At 45.3% G+C, this 16,484-nt stretch overlaps 1 protein-coding gene across 1 annotated transcript; it reads left to right on the plus strand.

Moving 5' to 3' along the window:
- Positions 1-5,306: 5,306 nt before the first annotated feature.
- LOC125537962 (potassium transporter 19-like) lies at positions 5,307-10,532 on the plus strand. Its single transcript, XM_048701279.1, has 11 exons — positions 5,307-5,531; positions 5,682-5,881; positions 7,238-7,407; positions 7,497-7,719; positions 7,797-8,045; positions 8,132-8,182; positions 8,271-8,531; positions 8,609-8,661; positions 8,790-8,904; positions 9,000-9,254; positions 9,321-10,532. Exons 3-11 carry the CDS (start codon positions 7,291-7,293, stop codon positions 10,319-10,321), a joined length of 2,325 nt encoding a protein of 774 aa, XP_048557236.1. The 5' UTR covers positions 5,307-5,531; positions 5,682-5,881; positions 7,238-7,290; the 3' UTR covers positions 10,322-10,532.
- The last annotated feature ends 5,952 nt before the right edge of the window (positions 10,533-16,484 follow it).

Raw genomic sequence — 16,484 nt, forward strand, 5'->3', positions numbered from 1 at the left:
CGTTTCTTGCAAAAACATCTTGTATTGTTGGACGGAGGGAGTAGTTGGTAAGCCAATATTATGGATCAGAGAAACAATACACATTTATTGCCTGGTTGAGCTGATCAAACAAACATATTCAAGAAAATGAAGAAGAAGAAAGAAAATTAATTTGAATGTCATATTCAGCCTTTTGTAGCATTTCCATATTAGCATCACCAAAAGTACGTCATGTAAAAACAATGCTATTTATAGTCTAGCAGGTTAGTGAACTCCATGTTACTGGAAGACTACCTAGGAAGACATGGTCGGAATGAAGATAGGGCGGACGCGTGAGCAAGGCTTGTAGTGGGCGTGGCTGCTCAAGGTCAAGATAGGGAAGGGAACACGGTGACTCGGGTTGGGGCGATGGCGCACCGGAGTAAGGTATGGCCAGGTCGCTAGAAAATGAATAGGAGAGGTCGAGAAGAGAGAAGCAAAACGAGAGGGCCGAGAGGGGAAGGTGCTAATGCGCTTTAAGAGGATGAATTCGGCGAAACCGGCCTAGCTAACCAGAGGCCACGGAATTTTCTATAGAAAAATTAGTGATAGGACGGCCAGAAAAATCCCACACGAACGATCTGACAGCCAAAATTGACAGGGGCATGAGAGGCCTTAGAAATGGTTTAGTTGTACTGTCCCGAATTTTCATAAGAGTTTTTTATTAGAGCAACTTGCAGCTCCCTTAAAAAACTTACTCCCCTAATTTTTTATAAAAGTTTTCTATGTAGTGCCTGTAAAATTTAGGTGAAGTTGGTCGAGAGCTACTTTTGTCAGTTCCCATCAACTTCTTTCCCTAAACCGGTTTTTAGTATATTTTCAATTAAACAAAAATGATAATGCCCTAGTACCCGTCAGTCAGTGACACATGTTGTTATATTTGTGTTGAATATTATGTACGCAAGGGGTTACGTGGACTTGGAGTTGTAATTGGTGTGGTTAGGTACGAGTTGTGTAGGAGTCGGACACTTGTATCCTAGGCCTCTTATGTACGGAGGGGCACCACACGTTGTAACCCATGATGACGACTTGATAGCAACAGGTACGCGGGGGAGCCGACGGCTTGTGTCGGCGCCCGGGCGGCCGGTGTTGCGGTATCTTGGGGAGGAGCACCCGTAATCATGCCCCAGGGATGTAGCCATATTGGTGAATCTCGTTAACAAATATCGTGCCTCGGTGTGTCGTCTATAATCTTGCATTAGCGTTTTATTCTAACAAGTGGTATTATGAGCAAGGTTGCGAGAAGGCTATGCGGAAGATCATCCGAAGGTATGAGGATCATGCTCGACGGGTGCCAGGGAACGTCTGATTGGCGCAAGGTGGAGCATGGCGGCGATCCCGAATGCGGTCGGTGGAGTCGGACACTTCGGGCAGGAGGCCTGGACCGTTCGATGGGCTGCGGCCGGTAAGGATCGGCTAGACGTGGCGATCGGACCGACGTAGTGGTTGTTGAAGACGTTGCGAAGGCGACGGATTCAGCTCGCAATCAGACCGGCGACCAGACGTGGGGGACGGCCGGATAGATCGGAGTGTGAGAGCATCAAGATGATGCGTTCGGTGTTGTACAAGGGCGGCGGCGTGGCACTGCGGGCGGATTGTGTTGGCGACGTAGATGGGCAGGATACAGCGTGGCTTGTGCACGGACGATGCGCGAGATGGCGACTGTTATGGCAGGGTTGACGTGCGGCGAGTACGGGCGACAGGGCTGAACAGATTGCTGGCGAAGATCAAGATCAGAGACGAGGGCGAGCTTCTTGTGGGAGATACAGCGGCGGAATTTTTCGAAGGACACGGATAGAGGAAAGGAAGGCCACGGTTCGAGGCTGCGTACGCGAAGTCGACGCTTCGTGGCGTGCGGCAGCTAGTCTCCTCGGATGAGGTGCACAGCACAAGGAAAGAAAATCATGGCGAAGCAGGAGTTCAGGGGATTAACATGCGGCCAGCCAATCCACAAGGATACGTGTGTGTGTGCAGAAGTGTTTGGTCCAGGGAACAAAACCTGCTGCTGGTTGCGATTAGAAAAAAAAAAAGGAAAAGGAGACTTGTGCGTGTATGATGGTCCGTTCGGGATTGGATATGGTGCGAACCGTGACAGACTTGGATGAGATTTCCGTGTAAGAGAGGAAAAGGCAGGGCCGGCTGTACCCAGCAGTAATAAAAGGCTGGGGCGATGAGGCGCAAGGGCACAGAAATCGTTTGCAAGTTCGGGAAAAGGTGAAGCGCTTCTGTGACAGAGAGAGTTGATCTGGTTGTAACAGCAAGGCTTCGTGGGGATTTTCCCAAGGGCGGACAGGTGTTGTGCGGGTCAGATTTCTTGGTAGATCGCGGACTGCGGCGTGGCTCCAGACAAGGAATACGAGATCAGTGATTTTTTTCGTAAGAAAGTCGCAGAGGAAAACAAGGGCGCTCAGACCGGCGGCAACAGGTCGATTAGATCGTGGCTCGGCATGGCGCCAGGATTCACCAGGTTTGATTTGGAGAAATTCAATGGTACGGGTAACTTCGGTCTATGGCGGACAAGAGTCAAGGATATTCTGGCGCAGCAGGGAATCTTGAAGAGTTTGTAGGAGACGAAGCCGGCCAAGGTTGACAACGATGTGTGGGAGGATATGCAAGTGCAGGCGGCCGCTACCATACGGATTTGTCTTGCGGATCAGGTCATGTATCATGTCATGGACGAAGATTCTCCTAAGGGAATTTGGGACAAGTTGGCAAATCGTTATATGTCTAAGTCAGCGACCAATAAGCTGTATTTGAAGCAAAAGTTTTATGGGCTAAAGATGCAGGAGGGGTCGGATCTTGTGAAGCATGTGAATGCCTTTAATCACTTGGTCACAGATCTAGCGTGTCTGGATGTGAAGATTGAGGACGAGGATAAGGCGCTACTTCTTCTTGTTTCGTTGCCACCGTCCTATGAGCATTTGGTCATTACATTGACACATGAAAAAACAACCGTCAATAATAAGGAAGTCACTGCAGCGTTGCTTGGGCATGAGTTGATGAAGCAAAAGAATGCTACAGAGAAGAGTACTCAAGGTTTGGGATTGGCAGTTAAAGGTTATCAGATCAGGAAGGGACAAGAGGCGGAGAAGAAAAAGAAGAAAAAGATGCAGTGCTACAGGTGCAAGGACTGGGGATATATAAAGAGGGAATGCCCAGAACTGAAGGGTGGGGCAAGTGCTAATGCGCATGGTGATGACTCAGACAGCGGTAGTGATGTTCTCGTAGTATCAAATATGCGGTCAACAAAAACTGAAGCGTGGATGTTGGATTCAGCTTGCTTTTTTCATGCGACGCCCAACATGGAGTGGTTCTCTTCATACAAGTCTGGTGAGTTTGGTTTAGCCTATATGGGCGATGATACAGGTTATCGTGTTGCTGGAGTAGGTGACATCAAAATCAAGATATTTGACGAAGTTGAGCGGATGCTTCAGGGAGTCAGGCATGTGCCAGGGCTAAGGAGGAATCTAATTTCGCTTGGTGTTCTTCATGATGATGGTATGAAATTCTGTTGTGATCGGGATACGAAGACCATGGAAATCATGAAAGATGGGGTGAATGTGATGATAGAAGAGAGGACGGCTTCGCATCTTTACAAGTTGCAAGGGAGCACTATTGCAGGTGGAGCCATGGAAAGTGGAGCTGCAGGAGTAGCAGTGGAGTCTCACGGTGGCGGCGGGTCTGACCCGTCGGGTAGCTCTCAGTAAGCAACAAAGGAGACAACCCAAGTCCGGAGTACATGAAGGTTCGAGCATGGACGACTTCTAAGTGGTGGAGAATATTCGCCAAGGTGGAGTTTGTTATATTTGTGTCGAATATTATGTACGCAAGGGGTTACGTGGACTTGGAGTTGTAATTGGTGTGGTTAGGTACGAGTTGTGTAGGAGTCGGACACTTGTATCCTAGGCCTCTTATATACGGAGGGGCACCACACGTTGTAACCCATGACAACGACTTGATAACAAAAGATACGTGGGGGAGCCGACGGTTTGTGCCGGCGCCCGGGCGGCCGGTGTTGCGGTATCTTGAGGAGGAGCGCCCGTAATCATGCCTCGCGGATGTAGTTATATTGGTGAACCTCGTTAACAAATATCATGTCTCGATGTGTCGTCTATAATCTTGCATTAGCGTTTTATTCTAACAAGCGTGACGGCCGCCGGTGAATGGAGGCGCGGGGTGGCTCGATGGCCGTGACGTGAGGCGGCATCGTGGCGGCACGTGCACGGGACGGCCGCCTGCGAGGAGCGGTGTGGACAGCGATGACGTTCCACACGGCTGGTCACTCCCCTTGGCTGGCATAGTGGAGCCGTATGGATGTCCTGTGCATCACCTTCTGACTAGAATCATGGTTATTTTGGAGGAACGTAAGGCTTTTTTGCCATAACTTCATGTAAATGATGGTTGTTTTAGAGATAGAAGAGTCGTAGTGCCTCTCATAATATATGAATGTTGATGTAGTTGTGTTTTCTAAGGATGGTGTAGGAGCCTTGACAGCTATCTTGAGAGATTGTAAAAATACATTCCTAGCTGCCCGATGCAAGTATATTCAATTTGCTGTGAATGTGGTGACCATCAAAACAATGGCGATGAGGGACGACTCAATTTTGCTAATGCTATGGGTATTAATCGAGTGAAAACTGAGTCAGACTCGCATAATGTGATTAACTTCTATAATGGTCAATCTCAATGGTGAGATGCAGCATCGGCCATCTTTGTGGAGTGGTGGACGTAGCTTCTTTAACTGAGCAGGTCTCTTTTAAACATTGTTTTCGTTCTGCGAATCAAATAGCTCATGTCCTAGCTAAATTTAGTTATAGTAATAAGATTTTTATTAGTTGGATTGACAGGCCTCTGGCATGTTTGATACTTGTGAGCGATGTAATTTTGTCTACAGCTTAATAAAGCTAGCCATGGTGAGTAGGGCATATTGGAGACCGAGCTCCATGAAGCCCTTTATTTTGAAAATTCAAATTCAAAAATTTTAGTTTCAAAAAGTTATGGAAAAAATCCACACGTATGCAAGGATGTAATGTGTATGTGTGAAAAATTTAAGATTGCATTACAAGCTGCAAAAGAAATCATGGACTTTGAGGATGAAACAACACATATGCTAAAAAGCCCCAAATCTGTCTTTTTTTAGCTCACATTTTAGTGTATTTCGACCTGAAAATTTTCAAAACTTTTTGAAACTAAAAAAATTGAAATTTGAAGTTTCAAATAAAGGCCTGGCATTTTTGTAGCCATGATGGCTTTTTCTAAATAAAAAATGCTTCCAAAAGGGACACGCGTCCCTACCCGTCGTTCCTGCTCGCGAGCGCAACGGCTCGGTCCACGGCACGCGATGCGGCCGACCTTCGAATCCGCTTGATCTCCTCCTCACCACAGGGACGTTCGCTGCGCTACAAGTACGGGGCGCCGCGGCCGCGGCCGCGGGTGTCCCCTCTTCTCCTCTCCGCCCTCCGGTCTCCTCCCTGTCTTCCCTTGTTCTTCTTCCCCGACATTTGCTTCGCCAGGTATGCTTCTTTTCTTTTTTGGAATCATTATCGGTATTATCTATGGCGCGCGCAAGATTTGGGGATAGTAGTGCAATTTTGAGGGGAGGTTTTTTATATCCGTACCATAGCAGATGCGGCAAACCAAATTATTTTTTGTTCTTTTTCTAGGTACAGCAGGTGAGGCAGCGAGCAAAGCAGTATTGGCAAAGAGTGGGCCAGCGGACTGGTAAAGAGCGATCCATTCCAATCCACTGGATGCAGGCTATCTTCAAGCATCGCTGGTCTATACAGGATGAGTGTCTTAAGGATGCTAAGATCCATCATCCATGAGCCATGAAATGAACCAACTAATTTACCCAACTCAACCGGTAAATCCACTTACATTTTCCTGTGCCGTTGTTATTATCCACAATAGTTGAACTTTTGCGGCGTATGGCGAAAAGTAAATCCACTTACATTTCATTTACATGTCCACTTATACTTTCGTCTATCCTTGAATCTAGACCCGGACGCTTAATGATCATTTCCATCTTGGCCTCACCACTGGACTGTTAACTGTCACGATTGTTTTTGTCCTTGAAATTGCGAGTTTGTGCAATCATAATCTCAAACCCTGTATTTGAGCTCCATGCACTTAACAGTTCACCCAAAAACCTTAATCTGTTGACGAAACCCGAGCAATCCATCTGTCTATGCTTCGGTAGTGGTTGGATCAACCCATTCCTTGTAGCATGGGATTACTCCTCATATTAAAATGCCGTTATACCACCTTGTGCTGGTGTTTAGCGCTTACAACCAATAGTGATATTTAGGGGTGAAAATGGCTAGGACCAAATATCATTTCTGAATCCAGTGGTATAGGATATGTTCAGAGGCTTTTTACACGTGCACACTATCGGCCCCTATTCCAAATCCGGTGTATGGGATATGGCATGGGATATAGTATTGCTAATATCTGGCAGAATAAGACTATCCAGTTTTCTAGCTTGATTATCAGGCCCCTCCAAAATGGTAGTATCCGATTTTTTGTAGAATTTTAACTGTGCGCTTGTAATCTCTAGATGGTACCTTTATTTATGAGATGGTGCGGCTGCCTGCCGGTGTTTTATTTGTGAATGTTTACTTTTCCCTTCGTTCCATAATGTAGTACATGTAGATTTTTTTCAAAAGTTAAACCTTGACCAAGTTTATATAGAAAAATATGTATATCTACAATACCAAACATAAAAAAAGACGAAAATATGCCTCATGATATATCTAATGATATTTATTTGGTATTCTACTAGATGTAGATTTTTTTCTCTATAAACTTGGTCGAAGTTTGACTTCTCAAAAAATCTATATGCACTACATTATGGAATGGAGGAAGTACCGTCTAGTGTTTACTACTCCCTCCATTACTTCAAATTGAACGATTTGAACTACCAAAACGTCATATCCTACCTCCGTCCCAAAATTCTTGTCTTAGATTTATCTAGATACGGATGTATCTAACACTAAAACGTGAATAGATACATCCGTATGTAGACAAATCTAAGACAAGAATTTGGGACGGAGGGAGTACATGTTCTCTGTCTAATACTTTTTACTTGCTCAGTTTGTACATTTTTTCCCTGTAACGTGTTAATTGTTATAGTGCTTTGTAGTTCTGTTTACTGTGTGCTCATGCTGTTTTGTTGGAAATATATTGCTGTTTATATGTGTGCATTGTCTGCCTTCTATAGGAGAAATACCTCCAAAAGCTTAGGAGGTGCTCAAAAATAGCAATCGAGCACAGATGTCACTAGAAGTTGAGAAACCACTGTGCAACGAGACGACCAAACGGCTTGAGCGCCAAGACTCACTTATTGGTGATGCAGAGAAGGTCTCTAATATCAAAGGCCATGGCTCCGAGGTCTGCTTCACACACAACTTGGTTATGATGCAGCAACCATGTTCCTCCAGGTTATAGTTTGACAGTAATGTGCCTTTTGGCTGACACAGGGAAACTGGACACAAGTACTGCATCTTGCATTTCAGAGCATCGGCATCATTTATGGGGATGTTGGGACATCGCCGCTCTATTGTTACTCGAGCACCTTCCCTAACGGCGTCAAAGACAAGGATGATATCTTGGGTGTCCTCTCGCTCATCCTATACACCCTCATCCTTTTACCGATGATCAAGTATGTCTTCATCGTGCTCTATGCAGATGACAACGGAGATGGTAAGCTGATATTTTTGGAATATTGACATGTCAAGCTGGAGTACTTACTATGTCTTCTCTGCACATTGCTATTACAGGTGGCACATTTGCGCTCTACTCACTTATATCGCGGTATTCAAAGATAAGGCTGATCCCAAACCAGCAGGCAGAGGATTCAATGGTGTCGAATTACAGCATAGAATCACCAAGCTTATCGCTGAAGAGGGCACAATGGTTGAAGGAGAAGCTTGAGTCCAGCAAGGCAGCCAAGATTGGCCTCTTCACCATCACAATCCTTGGCACATCCATGGTGATGGGTGATGGGACCTTGACACCAGCGATTTCTGGTAGCAAAAGTAACAGAGTCATCCGTAGGTCATATTGTGATTGCTTTTCGGAATACTAATGCATTCCTTTTCACGTGCTTCTGCAGTGCTCTCTGCAGTGAGCGGGATCAAAGAGAAAGTGCCAAGTTTAACTGAAAGTGTGTGAAAAAATAGTTTCTATCATCACTAATTAGTCAGTACCCAGATTTAATCACATCTAAAGTGTATGTTGCATTTCTTGTACAGCACAGATAGTCTGGATCTCGGTGCCTATTCTGTTCATGCTCTTTTCAGTCCAGCGTTTTGGGACAGATAAGGTCGGGTACTCCTTTGCTCCGATCATCTCGGTGTGGTTCGTTCTTATTGCTGGCATTGGAATATATAACATCATAGTGTATGAGATCACTATTCTCCGAGCCTTCAATCCTATGCACATACTATATTACTTCGGAAGAAATGGGAAGGAAGCATGGATTTCACTAGGAGGTGCTATCTTGTGTGTTACAGGTAAACCTTTTGATGAAAAATGCATTTTAAAAGAGAACCTGTAGCCTGCAATCTGAATGCACTGCCTTATGGTACAGGTACAGAGGGTATGTATGCGGACCTAGGGCATTTCAATATCACGGCCATTCAGGTAATTGCCGCATTGCTTCTTGCTTCAACGTGTTTTTTACTCTAGATCTGTTTTCAACGGTACTAGCAATTTTCATCGCACAGGTCTCAGAACATAGATATCTTACAACGGTTTCTGTACTTACCTAGATAAGCTTTAATGGTGTCTTGTTCCCTTCGGTGGCACTATGTTACATGGGGCAAGCAGCATATCTGAGGAGATTCCCAGAGAATGTTGCAGACACCTTCTACAGATCTCTCCCAGGTATAAACAACTTAAACTACAGTTTTTGCTCCTTATAAGGGAGTTAGTTTGTGATTCTCAAAAGAAACGATTGCCTCTCTGTAACAACAATGCAGCACCAATGTTCTGGCCAACCTTCACCGTTGCCATTCTTTCGGCTATAATTGCAAGCCAAGCTATGCTCTCTGGCGCATTCGCTATCCTGTCCAAGGCCCTATCTCTTGGTTGCTTCCCCAGGGTTCGGGTTATCCATACCTCCAAGCATCACCAGGGGCAGGTGTACATTCCTGAAGTGAATTTTCTGATGGGACTGGCTAGTGTTATAATCACGATCACCTTCAGAACTACCACCGAAATCGGGAATGCTTATGGTAAGTTTACGAGGCTTTTAGTAGAACATTAGGCACGTTTACTGATTTGATTATGTTGATGCACAGGGATCTGTGTCGTGACCGTCTTCTCAATCACCACCCATTTGATGACTATCGTGATGTTGCTCGTGTGGAAGAAAAACATCATCTTCATCTTGTTGTTTTACGTTGTGTTTAGTTCCATAGAGTGGATCTACCTGTCTTCAATACTGTCAAAGTTCATCCAGGGCGGGTACCTGCCATTCTGCTTCGCGCTTGTCCTGATGGCCCTAATGGTAACATGGCACTATGTGCATGTCATGAAGTACTGGTACGAGCTTGACCACATCGTCCCCATTGATGAGGTGACGGCACTGCTTGAGAAGCATAATGTGCAGCGGATCCCTGGGGTGGGCATCTTGTACTCGGAGCTGGTGCAAGGTATTCCCCCGGTGTTCCTGCGGTTGGTGGAGAAAATTCCATCTGTGCACTCTATCTTTTTGTTCATGTCGATCAAGCACCTACCCATCCCTCATGTGGCACCTGCGGAGCGGTTCGTCTTCCGGCAGGTTGGTCCAAGGGAGCATCGGATGTTCCGGTGTGTCGCACGGTATGGTTACAGTGATGGGGTAGAGGATTCAGGACAGTTCGCCAGGTTCCTAGCGGAGAGGTTGAAGATGTTCATCGAAGATGAGAATGCATTTGCAGTGGAGAAACCGGAAAAAGAGGATACTGACTCTCCAAGCGGGGTTTCGGAAGGTCAGACGAAGCCTAGGAAGTCCGCACGATCTGTACACAGCGAGGAGGTGATAGAGCCGCCAATGAGCAACCATGTAGGGAGGATTAGTTCCTATTCTCTTCAGAAGATTGAGGAGGAGAAGCAGCTGATTGACGCAGAGATGAAGCGAGGGGTGGTTTATCTGATGGGGTCAGCCAATGTGATAGCAGGACCTGAATCACCCACCTTGAAGGTGGTCGTGGTAGACTATGTGTATTCATTCTTGAGGAGGAACTTGGCAGAGGGTCACAAAGTGTTGTCCATTCCTAAAGATCAGCTGCTCAAAGTTGGGATCACATATGAGATATAGAGATGTTAACAAAAGCATGAGGTGATCAAACTAGTCTAACCTTTTCTGTAGCATTATGTTGATCTTAAAGGGTACAGTGCCGTTGCTCATTTGACCAAATAGCATTGGGGCTTAAAGTTTTGGCAGGTAGAGTATGTTAGTTTTGAACGCAAGGAGGTGTTGTCAGAATATGTGTCATATATTAAGTAGAATGGAAATAGGAGTTCGACTAGTGTGTTTATTCATGTTCTTCAAGTTGTCCATGAGCACGCGAAGTCATAATTTCATGTTATCAAGGTGAGCAAAAGAAAAATTGTCCTACTATATGGATTTTAATGATGCAGAGATGATCATTTCCAGAGGATTATTCAAAACTAAAATCCTAGTCCAATCATGTAAACGGATTGTTTTTTGAGCATCATATTGGCATTAAAATTCAAAGTTATTGGTAAAATTACTGCTTGAATCAAAGCTAGCCCTAAAATGGGATAATAATACTCCTGTCTCTAAGTTGATGCCCTGCGAGGGAAATGTCCTCAGGGCATCTCCAAAGCTGAGCTGCAAATTTGCTCCACATCCATCAGCATACAGGGGCCAGTCCGCATACATGGGGCTGAACGGCCATCCAACACTGCCTGCATATATTTTGACAACTATTTGAACTAATCAGATGAAATTTGTGCAAGCATGGCGGATTTCATATAAACTAAACAAAATTCATTATATTTCGAACATTTTTATATAAATCAGACAAAATTTGTTACATTTTTATTTAAACCGGATTAAAACCTACTCTAAACCTAATCTAAATGATCGTCGGTGCCCGCCCTCTATGTTCGGCCATGAGCCCCGGGAAGTGAAGATGTCAGCCTCCATGTCGCCACCAAGCGGCTAATCGCCCGTCGATGTTCAGCCCACTAAGCTTGGCTTTAATGGGAGGGGAAGAGCGGTGGCCTTCCTGGGACCCGAGCGACGGCAACCTACCATGCACTACTCTTCCTCGCTGCCAGCGGCATCCCCGGACGTGTCGGCTTGATGGTTGTGGAGGCGGGATGGAGCCAGTGATATCCTCCTCCTCGCCGCTCTTGCCCCACACCTTGTTCGATGCCTCGTCGAACTCCTTGTAGGTGGCCTTGAGTTTCGCCTGATATTGGTGGTAGCGCCAATGGTCGCTGCAGATCTCACTGGCGGAGCGGTATGAGTCGAGCAGTGTCGCCTGCTTCGCCATGTCTATGTCCGGCGTGATCGCCCTGCCGGCGGCTAGCTGCTCCTCCGCCTGCTGGTGCTCCTCGAGGAGCTAGAGGTTGTAGGCCGCGTTGGCTTGCGCCGCCCGGAACTGCTCCTCCCGCACCATGTCCATGTAATGGGCACGGACCTCACCGATTTGTCGTGCTGCAATGCACCGGCGAGGGTGCCACCGGCGAGGAGGGTGGCGTAGGCTTGTCCTCCATGGTGACATCGTCGGACTCCGGTGGCCAGCCTGCAGCAATGGCAGCCATCTCCTTCTTCTGCTTCGGCGACAGTCCGTCCCAGAGAGCTTTGGAGCATGAGGACGCCATGGTGGGGGTGGTGCGGGGAGGAGAAAGGGACCAGAGGAGGATGACTATGGCTGGCCGGGGTTGAAGTTTATATAGTGGGCGAATGGCAATAGTGGGCGGCAGACGGATGAACAGATGGCACCGGAGTATGTTCCTCGGCAACTGCATGTCATTAATGTGGGCGGAAGACGGTCGGCCGGCCGTGGTGTCGTTTGAACGTGAAGCAGTCACGTGCACTGGGAAGCGGCGCTCTCTCAGCCGGCACGCCGCTTCAATGCCAGTGTCAGTGAGAAGTCGCGCCCGCCTCTGGGCAGGCATGAATGCGACATAGAAGCTCTGAAGAGCCGCTCACCGTTTTAGGCGGGAAGTGTGCGCGAGCGAGTGAGGGGGTTTGGGTGGGCCAGGGCGGTCAGACGCGGGCGTGGCAACGATCCGGACGCCCGCAAAGCCCCTCCCCCAACCACTTTTTTTCAGAAACCTTCTAGATTCTGCTAAAGGTGGTACCTTCATGAGGATAACGCTTGAAGAAGCCATCAGACCGCTAATTATTCCCAATGGCACACCGAGCGCGCGCCAAGTGGTGCAAATATCGACACGAAGGAAGGTAATATACATACGATTCCAATTTCCCTTAAAGAATGGTATGTAACATTTTCATAGAAATATGATTAAATCTCCTTACGAAACTATCATGAGAGCTACATATGATTTATCCATAAAAGATGACAAAACTTGATAGATTGCATTATGCCTAGCTAGAGGACATTAAACAATAGCGCTTGTTGGAAGGTAATCCAATATATATCCTTTGCTCTTATTTTTATTGAGTGTGTCAACATGATTATTACTACTGTAGTAATGGTGTATGTATCTTTTACTTTATTTTTGAGCCAAGTTAGACCTTTAGGATGTTGCAAATGCTTGTGTATTAGGTTCTGTGCAAAAATAGTAACTTTTGCGCCAAGTATTTAAATTTTGATTTTTTTACTGGAACGTGATAAAATCATGAAATGTTTACAAAATACTGAATTACAATTTTTTTTGTGACTTCCTAATTTTTTAGAATTTTTGGATTTGTAGAAGTATGATAATTAATCATATATTTACGTACTATTCTGTTTTTGACAGATTCTGTTTTATTTTCTTTGGTTGCTTGCTTTAAAGTTTCCATCACATATATTGGGAGATATAAATTATGGAAATGGTAGAATACAGTAGGCATTATTTGAGAATAATTATGAATCTTGTCTTGACAGTACACGAGTGAATGATTTATTTTTATGAATCTTGCTTTGAACCATCTGAGGTTGATGTATGAGGATATTGAACAATCGGTCGCTGACCCAAAATCATCTCCATCGTAGCAGCAAAGACCACTAATAAAAGCTAAATACTAGGGTGGTTCAATCAAATGGCAAATTTCTACAGAGCAGGAGCAAACACATGAAGGAAAAATTCAGAAAAATACATAAGGCGCAAAAGGCACTCTCTAGTGGCTTAGGAAGCCATGTGGCCCTAAGATGCTAGATGGACTTGCTTTTTCTGGTCTAAAGCTGATGAATTTGGCCTTACCTCACGCTAGTGTCTGCTTCAAGGGGGTTGAACCGGGGAGGCCTTGGGATGAATTCAAGATCCATGTGCCACATTAATCTAGGGCAAATTTTGATGGTGTGTCTACATCGGCATTCCACAACGACGAATCTACTCTATTCTAGTTGGGGTATGGAATGCCCATCTAAGCAATATTTGCATGGCCGCCAGTCCAAGATTGATATTGGATGCTTGATGACCGGCTTCAATGACAATGGATTCAACTATGTTGTCAAGGACCAAATACCATCTCCTACTCGACGACATGGTGAAACGGGTATGGAGTGAAATTTTAAACTCTTGGAATAGGCAGGAATGGACGCTTCATCAGAATATATAGATCAAATTTGGTGCCTTGATGTTGGTGGCCTTCTTTTCACGCCCCTGTCAACCAACGGCGTGACCTAGTGATAGTGATAAATCTATCATTTGCACATAGTGCCATAGGAATATGTGGTGTTCGACAACAAGCCTCCAGGTGCAAACACCATCTGTAATATGATTCATTCTAAAGGGAAACACTGGATAAGAGGAAGGATATGTATGGTTAGCCCAAACTTTCCCTAACAAATACATTGCTAGTCAAAATTGACTAACTATTTTCTTGCCCATGAGTTGGTCAACATTGATAAAAAAACATAAACAAAAATGACCATTCAGCCATTGGCATGCCAAAAAATAGCAACCAACCAAAGATAGACCAATTTCGAGCATAATTGGTTTGGTGCCAAAAATTGACAATGTCAATGTTTGGCACTGTATCAAATATTGGCTACTAATTGGTCGGTTAACAGGTTATTTTGCCTATCTCACATAAAGTTATCAATATTTGACAAGTATTGGTATTGCTAATATTTGGCAATGCCAACATTTGGCTACCCAAATATTGGTGGCAAACCAATCATGCTAGGTCACAAAGTTGGTAGGACAAGTTTTGGCTAAACGCACCCCAAACATGTTTAGAGGCCGAGCGGTTGCATGGATGAACACCAGCTAACTAAACTTGTAATAATCGAATTGCTAGGCTAGCGAGGGTGTTATAGCTGATGTGCGGCCTTCTTCTTTTTATGTGATAATACATCAACCATGAGGTGTTCAAGAAAAAAACTATTAAAGACCAGAGTATTGTTGTTTATTGTTCAACGAATTAGGGTGTCTCCAATGTCTGAAATATATAGGTCTTAAGCCATGAAATAACCTTAAGACCCTGTTACAAATATTGCAGAGGAAGGTCTTAAGCTAAACTTCAAAAATCAGGTAATAGCACTAAGACCAAGCCATAAGGAATAGAAAAATAATTTTCTTCTCTCTCTCCATCCCCTAGAAAAGAAAGAGTGTGAACATGAGTAAGTAACATGCACATGAGTCCGTCTAAAGACCCAAAACCGATCTTACACACCGTCTGGATGGGGTGCTGGTCCTTCACGAAGTCCTCCATGAGATCCGTTCCAAACACCTCAAGGCAGTCTTCCTGAAGATAGATTTCCATAAGGCCTATGACACCGTTAGTTGGCCCTTTCTTCGGGAAGTTCTCCTGCGAAAAGGCTTTGATGACCATTGGGTGACACGGGTTATGCAAATGGTCTCGTGTGGGCACACCACCGTCAACATCAATGGGGAGATCGGTCCCTACTTCCCCACTTTCTGTGGGGTGAGGCAGGGCGACCCATTCTCCCTATTCCTGTTTAATATGGTGGTCGATGCTCTTGCGGCCATTCTGGATAAGGCCAAGGCCGCGTGCCATATTAGGGGTATCACCCCCCGATACGTCTCCGTCGTATCTACTTTTCCAAACACTTTTGCCCTTGTTTTGGACTCTATCTTGTATGATTTGAATGGAACTAACCCGGACCGACGCTGTTTTCAGCAGAATTACCATGATGTTGTTTTATGTGCAGAAAACAAATATACTCGGAATGACCTGAAACTCCACGGGAGGTCTTAGAAAAAACAATAAAAAATCCTCGCCAAATATGAAGACCAGGGGGCCCACACCCTTTCCACGAGGATGGGGGGCGCCCCCCTAGGGCGCGCCCCCCTACCTCGTGGGCCCCCTGTTGACCCTCCGACGCCAACTCCAACTCTATATATTTGCTTTCAGAGAGAAAAAAACAGAGAGAAGAAATCATCGCATTTTACGATACGGAGCCGCCGCCAAGCCCTAAAACCTCTTGGGAGGGCTGATCTGGAGTCCGTTCGGGGCTCCGGAGAGGGGGATTCGTCGCCGTCGTCATCATCAACCATCCTCCATCACCAATTTCATGATGCTCATCGCCGTGTGTGGGTAATTGCATCGTAGGCTTGCTGGACGGTGATGGGTTGGATGAGATTTATCATGTAATCGAGTTAGTTTTGTTAGGGTTTGATCCCTAGTATCCATTATGTTCTGAGATTGATGTTGCTATGACTTTGCTATGCTTAATGCTTGTCACTAGGGCCCGAGTGCCATGATTTCAGATCTGAACCTATTATGTTTTCATCAATATATGAGAGTTCTAGATCCTATCTTGCAAGTCTATAGTCACCTACTATGTGTTATGATCCGGCAACCCCGAAGTGACAATAATCGGGACCACTCCCGGTGATGACCATAGTTTGAGGAGTTCATGTATTCACTATGTGCTAATGCTTTGTTCCGGTTCTCTATTAAAAGGAGGCCTTAATATCCCTTAGTTTCCAATAGGACCCCGCTGCCACGGGAGGGTAGGACAAAAGATGTCATGCAAGTTCTTTTCCATAAGCACGTATGACTATATACGGAATACATGCCTACATTACATTGACGAACTGGAGATAGTTCTGTGTCACCCTATGTTATAACTGTTACATGATGAACCACATCCGGCATAATTATCCATCACTGATCCGGTGCCTACGAGTTTTCCATATACTGGTTTACGCTTATTTACTTTTCCATTGCTACTGTTACAATCACTACAAAATACCAAAAACATTACTTTTGCTGTCTTTACTTTTGTTGCCGCTACCACCACTATCATATTACTTTGCTACTAAACACTTTGCTGCAGATACTAAGTTTCCAGGTGTGGTTGAAT

The sequence above is a fragment of the Triticum urartu genome, chromosome 2 (genome assembly GCF_003073215.2).
Source record: "Triticum urartu cultivar G1812 chromosome 2, Tu2.1, whole genome shotgun sequence".
NCBI lineage: Eukaryota > Viridiplantae > Streptophyta > Magnoliopsida > Poales > Poaceae > Triticum > Triticum urartu.